At 40.7% G+C, this 23998-nt stretch overlaps 1 protein-coding gene across 3 annotated transcripts; it reads right to left on the bottom strand.

Moving 5' to 3' along the window:
* Positions 1-1838: 1838 nt before the first annotated feature.
* On the bottom strand, positions 1839-23450 carry SMARCE1 (SWI/SNF related, matrix associated, actin dependent regulator of chromatin, subfamily e, member 1). 3 transcript variants are annotated; one of them, XM_065422591.1, is made up of 11 exons: positions 23330-23450; positions 19747-19797; positions 18613-18656; positions 16275-16442; positions 13905-13985; positions 12542-12673; positions 9189-9360; positions 5103-5275; positions 3735-3836; positions 2849-3059; positions 1839-2050 (listed from the first exon to the last, which is right to left on the bottom strand). In XM_065422591.1, the coding sequence occupies exons 2-11, from the start codon at positions 19751-19753 to the stop codon at positions 1839-1841; spliced, it is 1302 nt and encodes a 433-aa protein (XP_065278663.1). In that variant the 5' UTR covers positions 19754-19797; positions 23330-23450. The 3 variants fall into 3 exon arrangements, with proteins under 3 accessions (XP_065278663.1, XP_065278662.1, XP_065278664.1); XM_065422590.1 differs by lacking the exon at positions 23330-23450 and adding an exon at positions 23155-23241; XM_065422592.1 differs by lacking the exon at positions 23330-23450 and adding an exon at positions 23155-23241 and having other exon boundaries at positions 16338-16442.
* Positions 23451-23998: the final 548 nt, after the last annotated feature.

Raw genomic sequence — 23998 nt, 5'->3', positions numbered from 1 at the left:
CTTCATAGACAGATAACAGACCGATGCAGATTTTTTTAAAAAACACGTTCCATTTTATTATGTTTAGAACATTTAAAAAAAGACCAAAAGGGTTTTATTTTGTTTTTAAAGAGAACACACTATCAGAAATACTACTATTCAGTAAAAACATACTAGAGTTTACATGAAGCAAATGCATCATGTGGTCTCTTTTAGCTGGAAAAAGTCATGAAATGTCTGGTGTCTGCCTTAATTTTATCAAAAGATAAGGAGCATTTTATTTGGAAGGGGTGGTTGTTTGGGGTGGGGGACAACAGAATTTTCATGTTTTGAAACTGCTAGAGATTTTGAAAGCTCATGTCAAGGGAGGTGTCTATTTGTTACTGTTTGTTCTGCGTTTACAACACAGTCAGCATGGGAGGGCAAGAAATATGCTGTTTAAGTATTCCCTTGCTTTATATTTTGCCACACCTTTGAATAAAATCGTTTGTATTGAACAAAGGGATCAAAGAGCATAGATGAACAAGGACTGATGCAGATACAAATCCCACATTACATAAAACAGCCCTGAGGCATACCATAACCACAGTAATAGCATTGGAAGCAGATCGAGCTTCTGATCATTTGGAAATGTGCACATGACACTTCAGAGCATACAAGAACAACCTGCCTTTTCTCTCTTGTGAAACAGTTACTGTACAAAAGAGAGCAGAGACCACACAGAAGAATTAGGACCAAGTCCTGCAGCCCTTATTGAGGAAAGCTCTTCATAGATTTAAAGGCAAGTTTTAGTGAGCAAAGGCTGAAGGACTTGGCACTTATTGGAGATATTGCACTTGGCAAAAAAGGGAGGCAGCTATAAAAGCAAAGCAAAGTGGCAATACATGCCATGCTGCTGCGCTTTTATCCCTTCTAACACTTCATGCTCTTTTCCTGGCATATGGATAACAACATGACAACTACCTGAAAGACAAATCCATTATTTTAGCCAGAGGAATTTAAGTTAGTTTGAGAGAGAGAGAAACAAAGCGAAAACAAAACAAACCATGGAGGGGCTTATGCAATAAGAGGTCTGATCTCGCTATTATGGCCTGGAACCAGTGGAGTTTCTTGGTTGGCACCAATGCAAACTGCACTAGAGCATCTAAAAATTTTAATGCCAACCAGTGTTTATTGTATAGAAGTGAGTACAAATGCTGCAAACAAAAGTTTCCCCAACAGCCAATTCAATGCAACTTCATTAGCATCCAGGGTTGAGTTATCAACTCCCTGGGTACATATTTAGTACTCCCTTATGATAACCAAGATGGAGGATTTGGAGGAAAACACCTGAGGCTAAGGCAGAGAACTGGAATGATTTGGTGACCCTCACAAAAGGTCAAACCCAATCGTCAGCTGAATGGGAGGGGATGCCACACCAGTCATTGAAGGAATTCCTAGTTAGGACAGAGTAGTTACCTGATATTTCTTATGTAAAAATCATTAACTTGGGGGGTGGGGGGGGGGGGGCAAAGGGGGAGGAGAGAGAGAGAGAGAGAGAGAGAGAGAGAGAGAGAGAAAACCCAGCCCATGAAGGATACTATCTTATATATATATATATCATAGAGCAATGGTTAAGGACACAAATACTGTCTTTTCCTTTGTAGGTTACTATTAAGACATTCCTCACCCCCTAAAGGCCCCTTTAGCTTGGCCATGCTGGTATTGATACATTATGATAATCAAGTAGTTAATGCCCAGTATCCTTTGGTGACAAATGATATGGACAAGGAAGATTAAAAAAAAAAAAAAAAAAAAGGAGCACAGCACATTTTAAACTCAAAACAATACTTGTTAAGAGACATGGAATAAACCAATATTTATTCTTTCTTCTCACTATCCTCGGGGGCAGGGTCTGCTGGAGGCTCCTCAACTGTTGCGCTATTGCTCTCTGAACCAGTGTTACTATCACTAGTTCCTTCCTCTGCAGTACTGTCAACCCCTTCCTGGCCACTCTCCTTATCTTCTGGTGTGGATGTTCCTTCTTCACCGTTCTGCTGGTTCTCTGTAGTTTCTTCTGGGTGAGCCTCCTCTGGAAGAAGACATTTCTCAGTGTCATTTACACCACTATAGTTGGCAATGCAAATACATTTTAGGAGCTAGAAAGCTCCGGGGGAGAAAGTATCAAAGATATCACTGACATTTCTATTTGATATCAATAATTTACATTGTTTAGAAATTTTTAGTAGTTACTGCTCTGGAAAAATCTCATAAAACATGCATGAATATACAAGGTACCTTCCACACGACTTCTTAGAAGTACCCTGCAGCCTCTAACCCTAAGAAGGCTAGCCACAAATAAAAAAAGAAAATTGAGCAATAGAACTCCAACTTCCCTACCACACTCACCTACCCCAACTGTTATGACAACAAGCTGTGGTTCAAAATGATGCAGTAATGCTTACAATATCTAATTCTTCCACTAGTGCCACCACTTTTGGTTTGGAAAGGAAATCTGACAGTGGGGGAGGTAAGCAAAGGTTAAAGTGGACAGGCACAGCCAGGGAAGTGCAGCTTTCCCATGTCTGCTAAAAGCAGAGGGAGAGCTCCCTCTCCTCCTTCCCTGGTGCAGTGAAAACGTCCTGTTTTGTTTCCATCTACATTAATGACTAAAAGATAAGGTGAGATTTAGGGAAGGTTTGGAAATCAAACCTCTTCTGCTGGGTGCACCACGCATCCTGCACAATATAGTTTTTGTTGCTATTCTTTTTTCCCTTTTCAAAATTGAGGTTATTTAAAGGTGAAAAAAACCCTAAATTTTAGTTATGGCCTTTCCTGCTTGTTCTATTGATGTAAGAGAATTCTGAAGCCAGTCTTCACGTGCAGTTACCTGTCTCCATGGGAGTGCTCTCTTCTTCCTTCTTCTCCTCTGTCTTGTTAACGGCTTGCTCTGCCTCAGGTGCCGCATTAGTCTGACTGCGTTCAGCCTGCTCGGCTGCTTCTTTTTCCCTTTCCTCTTGCCTCTTGCGGGCCTGTTCCTCAGCCTGAGCAATTTCAGCTGCTATTTTTTCCATGTCCACCTCCACCTTCAAACTGCATAACTAGCAATCAGAAGAGAAAAGTCCTTTTATTAATCCAGTACTTTGCTCTCTAAGTTTAGCATTTTGGTGTCAGGCAAAGCAGATAGCTTGTGCATTAAGAATGCATTTTGGAACATAACACAGAGGAAAACCTCATTCTGAGTTTAGTAGTTCTGCATGGGACAATGTTTGCACCTTGGTTTGCTAAGTTTAAGAATGTAAAATGGAGAGCTCCAGCAGCTATAGAAGATCAGTTCTCTCACAGAGATCTGGGATAAGACTATGCAGCAAAAACGGAAAAACAATGTAGGCCTTGATTCTCAGCTCTATTCAAGGAATACACAGTGCATTTGAGAAGCGTGCACACAAAGGTGGCTTTAAACCATCTCTTGATCTTGGGAGCACAGTGCTGATCTCCTTGGCTTCAGTTAGATCAGTCTGAAGGCTGCTTTTAATTATGCTGGCTGCCAATAACCCTGGTGGGCCATTGCAGAAGCCTAGAATCACCAAGGGACATGGAAGCCCTCTGGCCAAGACTCGCTGCATTCTATAGCTCTGGGGCACCACAAAAAGAGATTCTAGAACATGAACCCTCTATATTTAAAAGAGCTAGACAGAAGCTGGGCAGAGGACTCTTTTTGAATAATGTGCAACACGTAGTGTCCTAGAAGGAGAGAGAACATTTTAAAGCTGTACCCTCTTCAGTTCATTGTTAAAGGATTCTGTGCTCTCCAAGAACTTCCTCTTCTTTTCCTGGTGGCGCTCTTCTATTTGCAGGAGCTCAGCTTCCAGTTTTCGCTAAAAATGATAGTAACTGAGTTATGAAACTTAATACTCAAATATACCAAATACTGGGTAAAATGTTTTGATGCATACAAACAATGTAGATCAATTTTTTTATATCCATCTCACCCTTATGATGGAATCTGACTTTCCTGATTTGATGCTCAATAGCTCAAATGTGCAAATGAGGGAAGCCCCCCATCCCCAAGTCATAGTAATAAGAAACCATAAAGAAATTGGATGAATTATATTGTGCCCTAAGAAGTTCTAGGCATAAGACATAAGATGATAGGTGCTTGACCTGAAGAGCTTGCAATCTATGTCTTTCTATACATTTACAGTGCCTAGCGCATTATATGCGCTAGTACAATACAAATGGAGATTAAAATGGAAGAAGGAAATTGGATGCAACACATTTCCCCCTTTCTTTTGCAATTTAAAAAGAAATCTTCACTCTTTCTTGTCTCTGCCTAATCTGCCCAAGTGTTACGTATATACATACACATACAATATATATCAATCAGCCTTTTCTTTTCAATTGGTATACACACACAGGAATCTGTTGAAGTTAACTCACATTTAAGACACATTTCAGTTATTAGACACTCACTTATGCTTTTAATTTTCAGTTACGAATGTTAAAAAGGGGGAGATTGACCACATTAAAAAGAGGGCCACTAACAAATACATAGCTATAGGTAACAAGCTATTGAAAGTCATAACTGCACCAATACCTTTAAATCAAAAGCTTTTCTTTACATGTTGAAGGGTTATATAACTGCAGAGGACTGTGATGTGATGTATAAGTAAGAGGTTAATCGACACCTCTTAATCACTGTATTGTATCCTTTAGTAGATACAATGTCACAATTTTGTATGATGCATGGGAATCACAGAAGTTTGGACTTATCCCTTGCTCCTCCCAAAAAGCCAGGGAGAGGTTAGTTATCTGGGGCATGAAGAGTACTGACACTTCAACAAGTACATTCATGTAGATGATCCAAATTATTTTAAACTTGGAGTACAGCCCAGAACCATTATATTTAATAAGTTTTAGGTAATTAATATTTACCTGATGCGGAGTACTTGTGGCACCTTAGAGACTAACAAATGTATTTGGGCATAAGCTTTCGTGGGCTAAAACTCACTTCATCGGATGCATGAGTTTTAGCCCATGAAAGCTTATGCCCAAATACATTTGTTAGTCTCTAAGGTGCCACAAGTACTCCTTGTTCTTTTTGCCGATACAGACTAACACGGCTACCACTCTGAAATATTTACCTGATGAACCATTAAGGACTGAACTTGACGTTTGAGAACTTGCATTCTAGCTGTAGTGACAACGGAGCGGACGTCTGGTACCACACTTTCACTCAGTATCTCACTAATCAGACGGTGGTTCCTCTGGAAGCGGGCTGTAGCTGTGTGCTTCATAGAAAATCCATCATCATAATCTGAAACAAAAATTTAACAAATTAGACAAGCCAAGCGGCAAGTCTCATTAAAATGTATCCTTCAAATACATTGCAGTTTTCAATTCAACCAGGAACAAAACTGCTGCCATGACACCATGAATAAGTTTATGTACAAAGATACTAGAATTACAGAGCAGTAAAATAATCAAACAAACTCAGTTTGGAGAGACAGTATTTTATGTGCTGGGAGACAGCACAGGACGGGAGCTATGATTTTAGCCAGATCCCACACACGGCTACAAACTGATCTATTCTCTTTAAACAGCAATTATCAGTGCCTATGCCAACGCACTACTTTTAATTTGTCAAGAACAAGAGAGATAAACACACTGATTATTCAAACTCTGATAATGAAACCTCACAATTTCTGGTGCTCACTACAATAAATTCCTCATTAAAACACAGACGAGAGTTCAACGAAAGTAAACTTTGTGCCTCAACCCTAACGGGCCTAGCTTTTAGAACTGCTGAGCACCTGGCAGCACCAACTGAAGTAAACCGAAATGGCAGCTGCTCAGCCACTCAGGTCCTAATGTAAAAAAGCCACACGAACAAAACCTACTCTAAGGTTGCTCACAGAAGCCAAGCAATTAATTAGCAAAAATCACTTGCTGGAAAAAAAATTGAGATAAACATGCATTAGAAGAAAGTTATAGGGTAACAAATGTCAAGTGCTAGTCTCCTACAAGCTTCTTGAGGGAGTAGAAGAAAATACCAGAGAAAGGTTTGGTCTCAAGCCTATGACGAACTGCCTTTTTTTGATACATTTGTAGAAGATGAACTACCCCAAAAGGTATATGACAGACCAAAGAAATTTTTTCCTTAATTAAAATGGAGCTTTAGCTCTATGGCAAAATAGGAGTTTAGGCAGATGTTATTCTGAGGATTACATGTAACTATTTGTGAATAGGGCCGGCTCCAGGCACCAGTTTGTCAAGCAGGTGCTTGGGGCGGCCGCTCCGGAGAGGGGCGGCACGTCCAGGTATTTGGCGGCAATTCGGCGGACGGTCCCTCACTCCGCCTCGGAGCGAAGGACCTCCCGCCGAATTGCCGCCGCAGGTCGCGATCATGGCTTTTTTTTTTGGGCTGCTTGGGGCGGCCAAAACCCTGGAGCCGGCCCTGTTTGTGAAACTGTTGTATTAACCAAATATTACTGAATGTACTAGATATTCACTTTAAAAAGCAGAACAACATTTTGAGACCACACCAGGAAAAAAAAAAAAAAATCTCCAAGATTATTAAGCTGGTTCTCTCTTATTTTAGGATCTCTCTACAGGAATGTTTAGTTCAGGCCAAACAAATGGGTCAATCTACCCTGCACTAGCCTGCCACAGTCTGATGTCTGTTTGGGAACAGCTGATGCGCATTATCAATTCATTAATGCACTATGATCTATTCCTGTTTCAAAATGGATTAGCTCAAAGCACATTAACAAACTGCTAATGTGCCTCAGCAGGATCCACAAGGACAGTTAAGACTGCAGGCTAGTTGAGCTACATCCCCACTCCAGCTTGCCACAAACTAAGTTTTCATGACGACATGCCCGTAGTGTTTTCAATAGTCCCATCACTGTAATATCAAAGAGGTTCCTAAGCTTTAAAGGATGCTAGTCCTCTTATGCTTTCATTTTCTATCTTCATTGTCATCACTGAAAAATCTTTCCCCATCTCCTTTAAATGTCTAAGTTCTGTTTTTTATTTTACACAACTTTCCCAGTTATGGGATACATGTTGAGATTGTTGCTCCACTCTTCAGTGGAGCAGTGGATTTTCAGGCCAACAGGGACCTTTATAATCATCAGACCTAGAATTGCACCAAGTGATACCTGAAAGAAGCCCATAACTTCTGGTTTTTGCACCAGAACACATCTTTTAGAAAGCCATCCAATCCTGATTTAGACTTCAACTGACTGAAATTTGTATGTGGTGGATTCTCTATTGTTTTACTACCCTTGCTGTTAAAATTTAAAAAGTGCTTAATTCCTACTCTGAATTTGTCTAGCTTCAGCTTCCAACCACTGGATTTTGTTATAGCTCAGGGGTCAGCAACCTTTCAGCAGTGCTGTGCCAAGTCTTCATTTATTCACTCTAATTTAAGGTTTCGTGTGCCAGTCATACACTTTAATGTTTTTAGAAGGTCTCTTTCTATAAGTCTATAATATACAACTAAACTATTGTTGTATGTAAAGTAAATAAGGTTTTTAAAATGTTTAAGAAGCTTCATTTAAAATTAAATTAAAATGCAGAGCCTCCCGGACCAGTGGCCAGGACCCGGGCAGTGTGAGTGCCACTGAAAATCAGCTTGCCTGCCGCCTTCGGCACGCGTGCCATAGGTTGCCTACCCCTGTTATAGCTTCATCTTCTAGACTAAAGAGCCTTCTACCATTAGAAAACTACAATCGTCAATATGTGATTTCAGCGTGAGATTGCAAGTCCCTTTCTATGCTGTCAAATGGTGGACCAAGTTCACACTTGACAAACAAGTATAACCCACTTCAGTGGGAGTTGCCCCTGGTTATATCTGAGTTGAATTTGACCGAGGTATAATCAGGTTGAACAGTAGGCTGTGAAATGCCAATTGCTAAAAAACCCCCAGGCACATTCATGTGTTTTACACAGCTTATACTGCACACGGCGGAAAGTGCTATTTACCATGGGAATTATCTCATGGCTGTGCTTGTTTGGGGGTGAGGAGGGAGAAGAGGAGGTGTAATTGCCTGGCTGCATTTTTCATCCTCAGATTTCAACAGTCAGCCTTTTAGCATCATTTTAAAAACTGAAATTGACAATATCTTTGCGTGACTTTTCTCAGTGGGTGTGATATGGATGCCAAAGTGGTATTTCCTTTCAATTAAAGGAAATGTTTTGACAGTTTCTTCATTAAGTTGCACTTTGTGTTGAGAAGTTATCTTTTGATTGACAGAAGCCTTTTTAAGTTCAGCTGCTTAGGTGTGTTCAATCACCATATGGAATAAGTCGAAAGACAACAATTAAGTAGAGTCTGCGAGAACTACCTGCTGCACCTATTATTAAAGTACAACATTTCATTCAAGTAGGACTGAGGGAGCCCTACGAAGTATAAAGTACTGCACGGACTACAAATAGGAGTATGGATTTTGTCACTGAGATCACAGAAAATGTGAATTTGAATAAAAAGTCAGTTAAATCTTAGAAATGGCTGTAAAAATACATATGATTAGGCCCCCAAATCAAGTGTTGCCACCTGGTTCATATGCTAGATTGCAAAGCCAATCAAATTTGACCCATCAGCTCCTCCATTTCCATTTACGGAGAGGCAAACGGGACAAAACCTGAGTGGCACTGCAACCCCATGCACAAGGTTACAATGATCAGACTGTGACAGTAGCTGCAGCATGAGCTTGCTCCCACTCTTGTGTATGTTGCTGTAGTGAAAGCTACATTTAACCCCTGCATCTCTGCTGGGCAATTTAGAATGGAAATTTTTAGCAAAACTGTAGCCTAAACCACAAATAACCATCAACTTGTCAAGTCTGAAACAGGCATTTTGAAAATATTTTTAACAGGGTTGCAACCCACAACATTAGAGGTTTACAAGAACTTTTTAAGAGTAGCCTGGCTGCTGGTGGTCAATTCAGTCTTAAGGTTAAGAAGAACAGTTGTGTCACCTTAACTTGTAGTTTGAGGTAAGATGATTCTGAAAGTTAGTACTAAAGTTATACATTTAGTATTTTCTTTGTTATATGGTGTGCAAGTGTTTCCCATTATAGTCCAGGAGTAAGTCAGTGAAATATTAACAGTTTTCAATACCAAGGGAATAAACAAAACAGCTGCCTGAAACTTACTCTAGATTTTATGTCCTAAGGTAAAAATATACCTCACCAAAAGTGTATATAAATCTCCTTTCTGCTTACCATCTGGGTCTTCTGCTGGCTGGATGCTCATATAAGGTTCACCTTTCTCCATGCGTGATTGCCTTTGTCGGCTCTCTTCCTCTAACGCAGCCTCAGCCCGACTCTTTGCGTTGATGTAGGCAAGGTAAGCTGGCGAGTTATGGTAGGCCTTCATGGATTCATTGTACTCTATCTGAAATTTGACGGATACTGTTTTATTGAAATAAAAACTATCTATTGTACCTTGGCAGCCCTGTTTTGCTTATTGACATCGGCCAAATATCCAAAAGGACAATTTGGTATAAACGATTTGCCTCCCTTTCTACCGCATTTCTCTTTTAGGTACATACACTCAGAGACTAAGGCCAGAAGGGACCATTGTAATCATCTAGTTGATCTCCTGCACATCACAGGCCACGGAACCTCCCCCTTGCACTCCTGCAATAGACTCAGAGCCTTTGGCTGAGTTACTGAAGTCCTCAGATCTTGATTCAAAGACTTCAAGTTAGAGAGAATCCATCATTTAATCTAATTTAAATCAGCAAGCAACCCATGCTACAGAGGAAGGCAAAAAAATCCCAGAGTCTCTGACAATCTGATCTAGAGGAAAATTCATTCCCAACCCCAAATATAGCGATCACTTAGACTCTAAGCATGTGGGCAAGACCCACCAGCCAGATTCCTGAGAAAGAATTCTCTGTAGGGGAAAGAATTACACAAACCTCTTTCATATTGCTCTTGATTTAGGGTGCACTACTAATCTGAGTGGTGGTGGGGCACCTACACACAAGAGTCAAGAAGAATTTAATTCTGGGAAGTCTAATGCTATCCTCACTGCTATGATTAAAGATTAAAGCTTGCAAGCAATTCTTTGTTTTGTCTATAACTACTGTAGAGACATCCCATGTTTCCAATTCTATCACTTCCAACTACTTTACACATCTAAAAATCCTGAGAGTTAACCTTGATCCTGATGTCCTCTCCTCCCTCCCCCCAATATCTCTTATCTCAGAGCCTGCTTATCATTTCCTCCAGGACAGGCCAGAACCATTTTTTATTTTTGTCAATTCCATCATCATGTATTAAAAATCCCACTTTTCATTCTTTTATTGTGTTCTTCAGTCCCTCCCTACACGTGGCTAGGGGTGATCCAGACAGTCTATTTTCTCACTTCAGGTAGCAGAATTGTATCACTCCACCTGCCTGCATTGATCTACTGACCATTTCAACCACTTTTTTAAATCTCACTTTTAAACCTTGCTTTAAAAACTCAAAATAAACATTTTCACAGAACCACAGAAATGTAGGGCTGGAAGGGAAGTCATCAAGTCCAGCCCCCTGCACTGAGGCAGGATCGAGTAAATCTAGGCTACCCGACAGGTGTTTGTTCTTGAAAATCTCCAATGATGGGGATTCCACAATTTTCCTTGCAAACCTATTCCAGAGCTTACAGTTAGGTTAGATAGAAAGTTTTTCTTGGTAAGTCTCTCTTGCTGCAGATTAAGCCCATTACTACTTGTCCTACATTCAGTGGACGTGGGAGAACAATTGATCACAGTCCTCTAACTACCCTTAATATATCTGAAAACTTATAAGCCTCTCCCCTCCCCAGTCTGCTGTTTTCAAGACTAAACATGTCCAGCCCATTTAACCTCTCTCATAGGTCAGGTTTTCTAAACCTTTTATTGTTTTCGTTGCTCTCCTTTGGACTCTCTTCTATTTGTGCACATCTTTCCTAAAGAGCGGTGTCTAGAATTCGACACAGTACTCCAGCTGAGGCCTCACCAGTCCCAATTAGTGTGAGACAATCGCCTCCCAGGTTTTACATATAACACTCCTCTTAATACATCCCAGAATGATATCCTTTTTTGCAATTGCATCACATTGTTGACTCATATGCAATTTGTGAACTACTATAATCCCCACATAATATTCTGCAGTACTACCGCCTAGCTATTTATTCCCATTTTGCAGTTGTGCATTTGATTTTTCTTTCCTAAGTGTAGTACTTTGCACTTATCTTGGTCGAATTCAATTCTCCAATTTGTCAAAGTTGTTTTGAATTCCTTTCCTGTCCTCCAAAGTACTTGCAACCCTTCCCAGCTGGGTGTCATCTGCAAATACTTAAGCATACTTTCCACTCCACTCCATTATTCAAGTCATTAATGAAAATATTTAATAGTTCCGGACCCAGGACTGACCCCTGGTATAGATACACCCTCCCAGTCTGACAGCAAACCATTGATAACTACTTTTTTTGAGTACAGTCTTTCACTTGTTTTGAGATGCTCTGTATTAAAGGTCAGTTATACTGTATGATACTGCTGTATGTACCCAAAGGTGTCTTTAACTTTTACTAAATTAGTCCTTTTTATTGAGTTAAAAAGTAGGAATCCTTGATTTTGCTTCAAATGGCAGAACCCTAATTTAAAATAATTTTTCTGTTCTTTAAAAATAGAAAGGTGGTATTTTGGATGAAAACAGTTCTAAGCACCTATTTGACCAGGTTACCTATGACCTCAGATGCCTGCAATTTTAATACAACACGAGAGATGTCAAACAAACAGCTTGTAATTGTCCTACATAGCTTTGGATATCTATTACTGTAGCAGCCTTGCAAAACTCTTTAAAACTATCAGCATGGACAGAAAATATATTATTGCCCTTTGCCATGATGATAAATAATGAAAAACTAGTGATATTTTACTTGCCCATCAAAAAACAACAACAAAAACATTCTGGCAGAGTAAAATTTTTCAAGGCTGTATCATGGAAACCAATTCTTACACACATATTCATAACTGACCAGCTGAAGCTACAGAGAATCAGTTTTGAAAGAGGATTTTGGTGTGGAAAAAATCAAGTCCACTCAGTTAAAATTCCTATTCAATATAAACATTTCATTTTGAGTAGGGTCTAAAAAACTGAAGTCCCTGTTGACATACGATTATGATCAAGAGGCTTATCAGTATATACAGGGCTTAGTAAATGACATACACAAGCCACCATATAGGAAAGATGAAATCTGATTCTCAGAGTAGTTTCTAGAATAAAAACATCAAACGCCACAGGATGGAAGACATATTGTGGGGAACAATCCTAGAAAGGACTAGATGACCTAAGAAATTATTTTCTATTTGTATGTACTGTGAAATGTTACAAGGCCTTAATTCAGCAAGGCACTTAAGCATATGCTTAACTTAGAGCATGAGAATACTCTATTAACTTCAATGGGACTACTCATGTGCTTAAAGTTGGGCACATGCTTAACTATCTTGCTGCACTGGGGAACAAGCTTAACTCTTTATGACAGTGGTGCCAGGGGCATAAGATGAGAGAATCAGCATTAATAACAAAAGATTTCATCCCTTTACCTTTTCTGCTTCATATTCATTCAAGTACTCTTGTTTCTCCTCATCAGTGAGATCTCGCCACATCCCTCCAATGATCTTGCCAATTTCCCATAACTTCAAGTCAGGGTTGGATGCCTTCACTTGATCCCAGACCTTAACAGAAACAGCTGGAGCTTTACTACTGATATGCAAACACTTCCAAATTAAATGTTTTATGGTATCATCTTAGTATTCTTTCAGAAAAGATCACTATAAAACCAAGCTATATTAAGAAAAAGTCTGGCTATCTCCAGTGATTACTTTTTGGGGCAGGAAGACAGTAGTACAGTCATCTATTGAAACTGGCAACAGCCTGATTTATTGACACCAGCTTCAGTTGTGAATCTTGCCCTGAAACCTGTGAATTCTATTCCAAAATGCACATCACTGTATCTCTGGGAAAAAATTAAATATATTACTATGCAAACACGTCAAGCAACATTTATGTTCAGACACATGACAATGTGCATTTAACTTTTAAGATCAGAACTTGGACCTTCGTGTATTCAACAAGTTTTCAGTCATATTGATCAATTTCAATTCCAACAAGTTCTGATTCCATCAAAACCTAGTTTCTAACTTTATATAAAGAAAGCAAGCTGTCAGTGTTATTACTTGCCATGTGTGATTAGGAATACCAGATATGAGGGGTGGGAGGGCTGTTGGCTTAATTCAGGCTGCTGGTAAAGACACTTTACCAGAAACAGGAAGGCATGTATATTTCCTTCTGGCTCACCCACTCCTTGAAACTGGATCACACGCCCTTCCCATGCAGAATCAGATTCCAGACTCTTCACAATATTCAATTTCCCATTGCCTCTCAAACAGTTCACAGAATAATGAAGTAGTGCTACAGGTTAGTAGGTGAACACACACATTCCTCTCACTGCTACTCTTGAAGTCTAGCTACAGCATCATACTATGCCACAATGAGCACTTTCTATACAGAGGAAGTGCTGACAATATGTGGATCCTTGACAGCAGGGACAAAGGTAGTTAAAAATAATTTCAAAGAAAAATCTTAATTTCCCCTCCCCTAACCCTGTAGATAAAAAAAAAAGAAAAAAAAAGTCACACAGGAAAATAGAGGGTGCTGACCTTTTGTTTGGGGGATAATTTTGTTTTCCTAGAAGGTGGCTACCATATGGTTAAACCATTGTTGCTGTTATTCTGATGGGGAAAGCAACTGTGTTTTAAAATTCCCTTTATGAATAAGTAAACTCTGCAGGTTGTTAGAATTCAACAGAGTTTAGAAGTTGGAACTAAAATAACTAATCAATTGTTGGCATAAACTTAACCTTTAATGCTACTTATTCAACCTAGATCCAAAACACTGTGTACCCACCTTCCTGCTGTACCTCATGTAGGGCATCAGAGGCTTATCGGGTGGCTTTGGGGGTTTGGGAATTGTAATACCAGAGGAAGCCTATAAAAAACAAAAACAAAATGGATAAATCCATTTCTTAACATGAAAACTAGGCAATTTCAATACACAGTAGTCTGGGAATATAAATACTCTTGTATATTAAATACATGTACAGGTACTATAACTGGTCCTCATATTAATTTGCAAAATTCCCCCTCCCCCGGCCCCAAATGTATTTGTCCAAGTATTAGTTTGAAAAAGGTTACTCAATAAAAGTCCAAAAGGGGACAGTTTTCTCAAAACCAAAAGAGAATCTAAAAATTTGCTTCTGCTCACCGGTCCCAACAGTTTGTTTTCCTCAATTTTGATGAGAATCACTGTTATGGTACCTGCTCTGACAACTAAAGAAATTACTACTGGGAAAAGGATAAGGAGAAAGTATGAAAGAGCAGGAAATTATCTAGACATTCTTTCATTCAATCCGTCTTAGAAATACACTTCTTCCAAGAAATCTTTCAATGGGAACTTGGGAGTCAATCCAAATATTAAAAAAAATCCCTATGAGACTGATCCCTCAACCTGTGCATCATTTGTGTCCGAATTGTATTGTTCTTGTCCAAATTAGATTGTGAGCTCCTTGAGAGACCTTGTCTTCCTTTAGGTTTGTACAATGCCAAGCACGTTGCCTGCACTTAAAAAAAAAAAAAGAAGAAGACACTAAACAGTAATTGTTATTGATTGAAAGCTGTAGCATCCACTTAATCTTCTGTTCTCTTCCATCTACACACCATCTCAGTTAAAAATAGTGCATTTATAACAAGACAAGGTTTGTTCCTCCTGGAATAGTATACTGACATCATATAGTTTGTAACAACTGTAGATTCTAAAGGCCCCAATCCTGCAAACACCCGTGAGCAGTTCCATGGGATTATTTTCATGTCTAAAATTAATCAGACTCAAATAAGTATTAGCAGGATTGGGGACTGCGGTTCCACACTTGAAAATGGCCAAGAAGGTTAATGTTCAGTGTTTTTGCTTTCAGTATTTTTAATCTGGATATTTTTATGTTTCACTACATTTATGAAGTTCTATGAAACAATGCATACATACTTGCATAGAGTTATAATGTACATGAGGTGTATGCATTACCAAATGTATACATATATACACACAGAGATGGATTTGAAAAACATTAACTGAAACTGTTTAATGCTTTTAAATTAACAGGAATTTAAAGATACCATACATATTGATATATGCATGGCAGAGAAAGCTGTATATGCTTATGACATACAGAAACAATGAAAATTCTGACAAATCTAACCTATTCATGTATTCAGTAACATAAATGTAAGTTCAGACACTACGTTCAATCAAACGCCAGCTCATACCTTCACTACAGGGCAAGGGGTCTTTTCTTTAGGCACCTTATTAAACAAGCTGAATTTAAGGAGTTTAAAAAGGTATACTGCATTAAACAGCAACATCTATGGATTAATTGACAAATTCTTATTTGTATTACACTCTGAAGAGGCTAGAAGTTGTGTAGATAAATTTTATACCTTCAGAAAGAAATTACATAAAAATTAAAATAATCATTTTTATATTAATAATTTAAAAGAATACTGTGTCTACAGTTTTTACATTTAATATTAGGTGAAAAGTGTGCATTTAAAAGTTTTATTTTCTTTCTTGCCTGTATGTGAATCGTGTTCTGCATCTTCACTCAAGCTCAGAGGTACCCCATATCAGTACATTTCCTCCCACTTTATGCCAAGTATTCCTTAAAGAGTCTACAAAGCATCCACATTTCATCCAGTCATAGAGGACAGAAAGCAGGCTCCCTCATATTTTATCGACACCACTCATTTGGTTGGAGAAGTCACTGTTGAATCTGGAGATCTGATACTAACCATACAAAGTAAGACTGGAATGGAAAATAGAAACATGGGTTCCTTACATGGCACAATAGTGCGATGTAATCACCAGTTACAATTTCTAGTTTGGAACTTGTCTTTCCTCTCGTTTCATGCCTATAATCTCAATAAAATTTATAATTCCCTCCCTCCAAGAGGAAAATATAATCCACACCCATACTTAAGGTTCTTTCCTTAAACGTGCAGTGATCACTGAGGCTTCAAGCCATGGAATTCCAAAAAGAAAGACTTTCCACATCTCAGATGGGAATAATAGATCTCTCTCGATCTATTACATAGAAGCTTATTTTCCAGTACAAGGCTTCACAATGAAAGGGAGGAGGTAGGAGAGGGGAGAAGATGGGGGAAAAAATCAGAGTTAATTTTCTCTCTTTATAAAAGTGGCAGCAGCCAAGATTCAGAAGAACCTAACTCTAAAGCCATTTCTGGTCAATTCCTGTTGTTTGCCGGATGATGTAATAGTTGATTCTCCTACCGTGACCCGGCTGTTGGTGCCCGGGTTCCCTCCCAGCCTGTAGTTGTTGTAGGCCAGATGGCTGTATGGATTGTATCCCACAAACCCTGGTGTGCTGGGCATTTGCTGATGGAAACAAATGAGACAAAAACACGAATGAGAAATGAGCTCAAACGAGGAAAACACAGAAATGAAAATGATCTGCAATATGGCATGCAAAAACAACTAGAATTTAAACAAGCAAATGAGGTGTAGCAGTTGGTTTCCTCTCAACATGTGAAGTATTCCAATAGAAACCTGTTCAGGAAACAGGATTTTTAGCTGAACGTGTTACTATAAATTCACAACTGTCATCTGATGTTTTATAATCAGGCGTGCAAACTTTTAACATAAGTGTGCCATACATCCTGCTTATGGCTATTAAAGTTTGCAAACTTTTCATAAGTGGCCAAACAATTCAGGAAGAATCTAGTATCCAACGAAACAAAAGAATTTAACATACAAAGCACTACAGTGCACATGATTATGTGGAAATCACCAATGCCATCATTCATTATATGCACCAATGGAAGTACAGGCTATTGATCAAAAAAGTAAAAAACCCATTGATACTGATAGTAGTAGGACAGTGCAATCTGTGGACCAACAGTGGCGTATGAAGCCATTCCTGCAAAATTAAATGTTTTAAGAATTATGCACCAGGGGGTGCCAGGGGATTTGATTAGATGGCTGGAAGAGGTGGTGATCCATAGAGGTATCTTTCCCTTATGAAGTAGTCTGCAGAATTAAAGAACTGGAGAACCGCTGCAATGGAATATACATGTTAGATACATTTTTTGTAGTTATCTCATCAAATCACACATTGCTAACTGCACATCTCAGATCACTCTTTAAAAGACTTGCTTATTTGACTAAAGAAAGTAGCACATCTAAAAATGAACATGAATAAACAAACACTGCATTCATGGAGAGCTCCACTGAAATCAATGGTGTTCCACGCATATGCAGGGACCTGCATGCACAGATCTGATTGCAGGATCAGGGCCTGTCACATCTGAACATTAATATAAAACCAAGTAAGGTATTTGCAGAGCAAAAAAAAAAAATTTTAAATAAAACTTTGGACTCAAGCTGTCACCCAACTGGCACACTAATGCAAAAATAGTCTTAGCCCGCAAATTTATATGGGAAAGTTTACAAATTTTGTTGACATCAAATATATATTTCCTGCTCCCCAACCTCTTTAAATGTGGACTTTGGTTTAATAATAAAAAACATTACATATTTCCTATTTTGTAGTCACCGTCTACAGGACTGGGAAAAAAGTAGATCCTAGGAGCACTAATATAATTAAAAAGTCTATCGACATTTTCTTTTGCAAGCCATTTCACTTGTGCCTGTTTACTCTTCTATAAAATGCGGATAATACTCCCCCCCTCCCCCAATCACAAAGCATTGTGATGTTTAAATTTGTAGAGTGTTCCTGTCATCGGATGCAAGTTGTTATAGAAGTATAAACATGTTTTCCGATGCTTTCCTGGCCACATTATGTCAAGAAAGATTGGATATTATATAATAAAATTTTCCAGGTAAGTCCTCAACAGATTGGTTCCTTTGCAAACAGAAGCACTTACCTTATACTGTGTAGGAAATTTTATTCACACAATGCTCACATTACAAAATACCACGGATTTCAATACATTTGAGTAGTAAGATTTTCATCATGAGGGTTCCATTATTCTGACCCAATATAAATGAAAGTTTGCATAATTCTACATAACTGTGTGAATGCCACTGAAAACAAACTATACATACAAATTTAAATTCACTGTAAAAAGTACAAAAAATTATGTTCAAAACTTGGACCGATATTAAGCTTTTAGAGGCAAGAAAGTTTAGAATTAAGTATGCTACTTAGCCCTTAGTTTACTGTTATATCGAATTGGAATATTTACAATGGATACATGGATATCAGGCCCAAAGCCTAGAAACATTCACCACTGTATTTAACTTTACTCATGTAGGTAGTCCCATTGGCTTCAATGTAAAGTTAAACACAAATTTAAGTGTTTGAAGGATCTGGCCCTAAGTATTGAGTGAGTCTTATCCCAGTTTCCCCACCACTTTTTAAAATTCGGAGGTCAATTTAATTTAAATGCTGAATGTCATTTCAACAGTTCAGTGCAAATAGTTTTATATTCATAATATTTTAATATTGATAGCTGTGACTACCAAATTATTGTCTTAAAAGCCAGACTACTAGATTTGTGTTAATGAGAAAATTCATTATACTTACGGTTGTGGGAGCAGGGGTGGGAGGTGGGGCATAGGATGGCCTTTCTGTTTAAAAGACAAAAACAAATACATAACTTCCTGACAACTCAGATATATTATACATACGGTATCCAAAAGTGTACTAGGCACACAACAGTGATTTGGTGAGAAACTTATGATCTCTGTCCCAAAGAGTTTACAATCTACATTGACAAAATAAAAAAAAGGATGAAAGAAGAAGGGATGCATTTTAAAGAAGGCAACACCAGTGTCAGATCACTAACCTTTTATTTAGATGTACTGGGGTGGAGAGAAATGTAGGAAGAGAATTAAAAAAACCTGTGCTAGCCACCATGGAAATTAAAGCACACTAGATTTTCTTCAGAGGCAAGAAAATGGATTTGAAATGTAGAGTTTGACATGTAACAGTATGCTTTAAGATGAAACAACTGTAGGCTAAATTTTACATTCAGTTGTGCAGCTCATCCCCTCCCCAAGTGGTTTCATTCATGGATTTCAGTAGCATATAGCTGGCATTAAATAAAAGCATAGAGAGAGCACATCTTTTCCTACTTCATTTAGAAGTTGCACAAGAGTAACTGAGTGCAGAATTTAGCCCAAATTGCTTACAATTTTACACAATTTATATTTACTAAAGAAGGAGCAAATCTTGTCTCTTGGTGTGAAAGGTCCTGCCCATTGGAGGGGAAAATTGTGGGGACAAATGGTAAGGGAGTATGAATCCCCAAGCCTAACTCTATTGGTGATCAACGCATGCCACTGAGGTAGGCATGATGGGATGGGTCTTCTGCCACTATGGAGGACATACCCAGACGGCAGAGACTATTCCAGCCTTAAGACTGGAGAAATGGCTACAGAGCAATTCTGCAGCTTGTCAGGTAGGATGCTTGTGTGTTTCTTTCATCGTTTGGACACAAATAAATCCTCAGTGCACAGCCCTGGCTCTGAGCTGTGGCAATATCTAGTACCAACTGATTGGTCTTATAATTACTGTATATGGTAACATTCCTCTTAAAAAGAGCCTGGTCCAGTAGCCCTTTCTCATGTGACAGCAATGGGATTATTCATATAAGTAAAGGCTGCTGAAACAGATCCTTACTTGTTACATTAAAACAAAAACAAAACAAAAACTTACTTGACATTTTGGTAGATAAATTTTCAGCCCGCTAACATTATATCTCAAACTCTGAAAGACAAAGACGACAACACAACGTCAGACTGTTTATAGATTCATAGATTCTAGGACTGGAAGGGACCTCGAGAGGTCATCGAGTCCAGTCCCCTGCCCGCATGGCAGGACCAAATACTGTCTAGACCAATTGTTAAACAGAACAATTTTTGTTTTCATGAACCATTAAAACTAAGAGCATTATAACTAGAGCATCTGCTTTTCAGGGTTTATTAATTTCATTTGGGGGGTGTGGTTATTTTTAGCAATTTTGGGGTTTTATGTATATGTCCAATCAGTTTGGGGGGGTGGGGGGAGCTCTTTGTATATACTGTAATGAGTAATCTGTGTAATGTTTCCTAATGTGCTTTAATGTAGTACAAACAATACCATGTTAAGTTTCAGAGTAGCAGCCCTGTTAGTCTGTATCCGCAAAAAGAACAGGAGTACTTGTGGCACCTTAGAGACTAACAAATTTATTTGAGCATAAGCTTTCGTGGGCTAAAACCCACTTCATCAGATGCATACATCCTCCTACTGTATTTTCCACTGCATGCATCCGATGAAGTGGATTTTAGCCCACGAAAGCTTATGCTCAAATAAATTTGTTAGTCTCTAAGGTGCCACAAGTACTCCTGTTCTTTTTGTGAATACCATGTTAAAGCACACAAGGGAACCTTTAGCACATACCAGCAAGGTCTACGTGGACCAGCTAATGTCAGTATGCTTTAGAAATCTCAGCCCTATAATCTGTACTACTGCTCCGTGTAGACAAGTTCTTAAGATACAAATAAGCATTTCCAATGTTTTTTCACAGTTTATTGGATAAACACAGATTTCATTTTTTTTTGGTATCAGGAGTGTTTTATTAATGTTTAAGAATATAAGAACGGCCATACTGGATCAGACCAATGGTCCATCTAGCCAGGTATCCTGTCTTCAACAGTAGTCAGTACCAGAGCTTCAGGGGGAGCATATAGAACATGGCATTTGGAGTGATCCACCCTGTCTTCCTTTCCTGGCTTCTGGAAATCAGAGCTTTAGAGCTGCCCCAAAGCATGGCATTACATCTCTGACAATCTTGGATAATAGTTATGGATGAGATTATTCTCCATGAATTTACCTAGTCATTTTTTTCTAAGCCAGTTATTTGTTGGCCATCACAACATCCCCTGGGAATGATTTCCACAGGTCAATTGTGCACTGTGTGAAAAAGTATTTCCTCCTGTTTGTATTAAAGCTGTTGTTTACTGGTTAAAACCTAATTTAAGGAGTCCTAATTATAACCATGTATTGCAAGTAAAGTCACAAATTTGTCAGCTTTGAAGCGAAAGAAAATAAACAACTTTCCAGAAACTAGGTCTACATTTTCTTGTAGTGACTGACAAACTTTCTGTGAACTAGCTTGGCCCGTAAGGATGAACTACTAGGATGAAATAAACAGCTCTGAAACTGAAATCCAAGGTTCGTCTGATCTTCCTTGTAAAGATTTTACTTGTGCATCGCTTTTAATAAAAATCACAGTACTATATATTGGATTTCAATCACTTGTCTTATACGGCTGGCTTCAAAGACTGGATATGAAGCAGGAGTGTGCACATATGGTATCCTAAATAACATTATAAAATATAAACAAGTTCATAGTAATACATTGTCACATGGCTAAACTGCACATCAGAGTAACAGAAAAAGCAAATGTACCTATTAGAGCTAGTAATGCCATAGTCAATGAGAGCTGGGCTTGTGCAACCGGTTGCAGGAGTGAACCCATGTATGTAAAATGCTCTGTAAAATAACAGCAATATCCTGCTAGCCTCTCTCATGAATTAAATCTATTGAAGACTTAAGAGAGCAAGATTTGGGCCCAGTCCTGTAAACACTCAGCATCTGACATTAATAATGTTTATGGCATCAAATACTAAAACTACTATACACATGCTTCAATTTTGAACGCGTGATTATTCCCACACATAATGGACTACTTATGCACATAAAGTTCCATGCATGCTTGAGTATTTTTATGCCCAAGGCCTACAGATGGACTGCACTGTTGACAACACTAGACAACCCTTACTAAAGAAGTTGCCATTCCCAAACAAACTCCAATGAAAAGAATGCTTACACAGATCAATTTTAAATGGAGACCCTGCTCCAGAGATCTCATTACTCATCCAATTTTGGGGAGACTGGGAGGGAATGTGCTAAATATACAAATATAATATGTAATATGCAAATTCCACCCCCCCCCCTTTTTTTAAGAGGCGGCAGATGCTAAGCACTCGAGTGATAAAAACACAAGCATGTCACTTCTAAACACAGGGTTTCAAACCTTGATAGTTTTACTCCAATCAGTAACATGGTACCTTAGAAAATAAGACCCACCTCAAAAAACGCCTAACTACAGCAGGAGAACTTGCTTAGGGGAAGATAGTACTTGCCTCCTCCTCTACCACTTTTGGGATGCATGTTGGGGATGGGGCAAGAAATGTTTTTGACTGCCTTTCCTCCCTCCCCCATGGAGATGTGTGTGTGGGGTAGCTCCCCCCAGCCCCATGGAGGGGTGTGTGTGTGTGTGTGGGGGGGTAGCTCCCCCCGCCCCCATGGAGGGGTGTGTGTGTGTGTGGGGGGGGGTAGCTCCCCCCGCCCCCATGGAGGGGTGTGTGTGTGTGTGGGGGGGGGGTAGCTACCCCCGCCCCCATGGAGGGGTGTGTGTGTGTGTGGGGGGGTAGCTCCCCCCGCCCCCATGGAGGGGGGTGTGTGTGGGGGGGTAGCTCCCCCCGCCCCCATGGAGGGGGGTGTGTGTGGGGGGGGTAGCTCCCCCCGCCCCCATGGAGGGGGGTGTGTGTGTGGGGGGGGTAGCTCCCCCCGCCCCCATGGAGGGGGGTGTGTGTGTGGGGGGGTAGCTCCCCCCGCCCCCATGGAGGGGGGTGTGTGTGTGGGGGGGTAGCTCCCCCGCCCCCCATGGAGGGGATGTGTGTGGGGGGGGGTAGCTCCCCCGCCCCCCATGGAGGGGGGTGTGTGTGTGGGGGGGGTAGCTCCCCCGCCCCCCATGGAAATGTGTGTGTGTGGGGGGGCAGCTCCCCGCGCCCCCATGGAAATGTGTGTGTGTGGGGGGGCAGCTCCCCGCGCCCCCATGGAGGGGTGTGTGGGGGGTGAGGGGGGCAACTACCCTCTCCCCCAGCCATGGGCGTGTACGCGGGGGTGGGGATCGTCTCCGTCTCTCCCTCAGCCCTTCCCCATCCCCCTTCGTAGGCTCAGGCTGCCGCCGAGAGGCCGCGTGGGCTCTGTGATTCCCGGGGCCGAAGCCCGAGCCCCAGCACCTGCCGGGCCGGAGCTGCAGGCCCCACTCCCACGCGCCGCCCCTCAGAGACTCACCCGCTCCAGCACCGGCCTCGGCCCCTTTGTTCCCAACCAACACCGAGCTACTGGGTGTCCGGGCAGCAGCGGGAAGCCGCCTGCCCTTCCGCCTCAGCACATTCCACACGGCGTCCCAGCTCCCCCGCCCCTTTGCTCCCTCCCCAGGTTTATTCCGAGCCAGACACCTTCGTACATCACCCGGGGATTTTTATCGTCTACAATAAGGGCAGGGGACGGACGGTTATTCTATGGCGAATCTGAAGAGCCGAGCGGGTAAAGAAAGCCAAGAGAGGAACAGCTTCGCCGGGCCGGCACGCATGCCACGTGACGTGACGTGCGGCACCCGCAAAGCGAACGGAGTGACGTAAGGCGAGCCTAGTGACGTATCAGGCGGAGGGCAGAGACCACGTGATGCGCGGCAGCTGGATGGGAGGGAAGGTGGTGTTTGGAGCGTTGGTCCCTCCCGGCTTGTACGTTCGTCTCGTGCCTCAGGGACAGCTCGAGGGAGGGGTGGGGGAAGGAGGAGCTGGGATTGGCGCCTTTTTCTTTCTCGCGGCTGTTAGTCTCGCGCCTCCCGCCTGGCAGCTGTCGCTCGAGGAGAAGGCAGAGAATTGGGTTGGGCGCCTTTTCCCGCCTGCGAGCGCTGCCCCGGGTGTCACCTTTCCTAGGGTCCTGTCAGCTCCCCCTTTGCGCCTCAGGAAACAGCGCGTGCAGGCGCTACAGCTCTGCCATACAGGCCTCTATTCCTGCATTACCACACAGGGTTATGAGGCTAATAGGAGGTGTCCCTGTGCCACACATCGGGTTATTGCTATGAGACGCTACAGCGGATGGTACTAGCATATGGTTATTTTATAACCCA

This window comes from Emys orbicularis, chromosome 25, assembly GCF_028017835.1.
Source record: "Emys orbicularis isolate rEmyOrb1 chromosome 25, rEmyOrb1.hap1, whole genome shotgun sequence".
Classification (NCBI taxonomy): Eukaryota; Metazoa; Chordata; order Testudines; family Emydidae; genus Emys; species Emys orbicularis.
The sequence above is the reverse complement of the archived record's forward strand: the minus strand, read 5'-3'. Positions and strand labels throughout refer to the sequence as shown.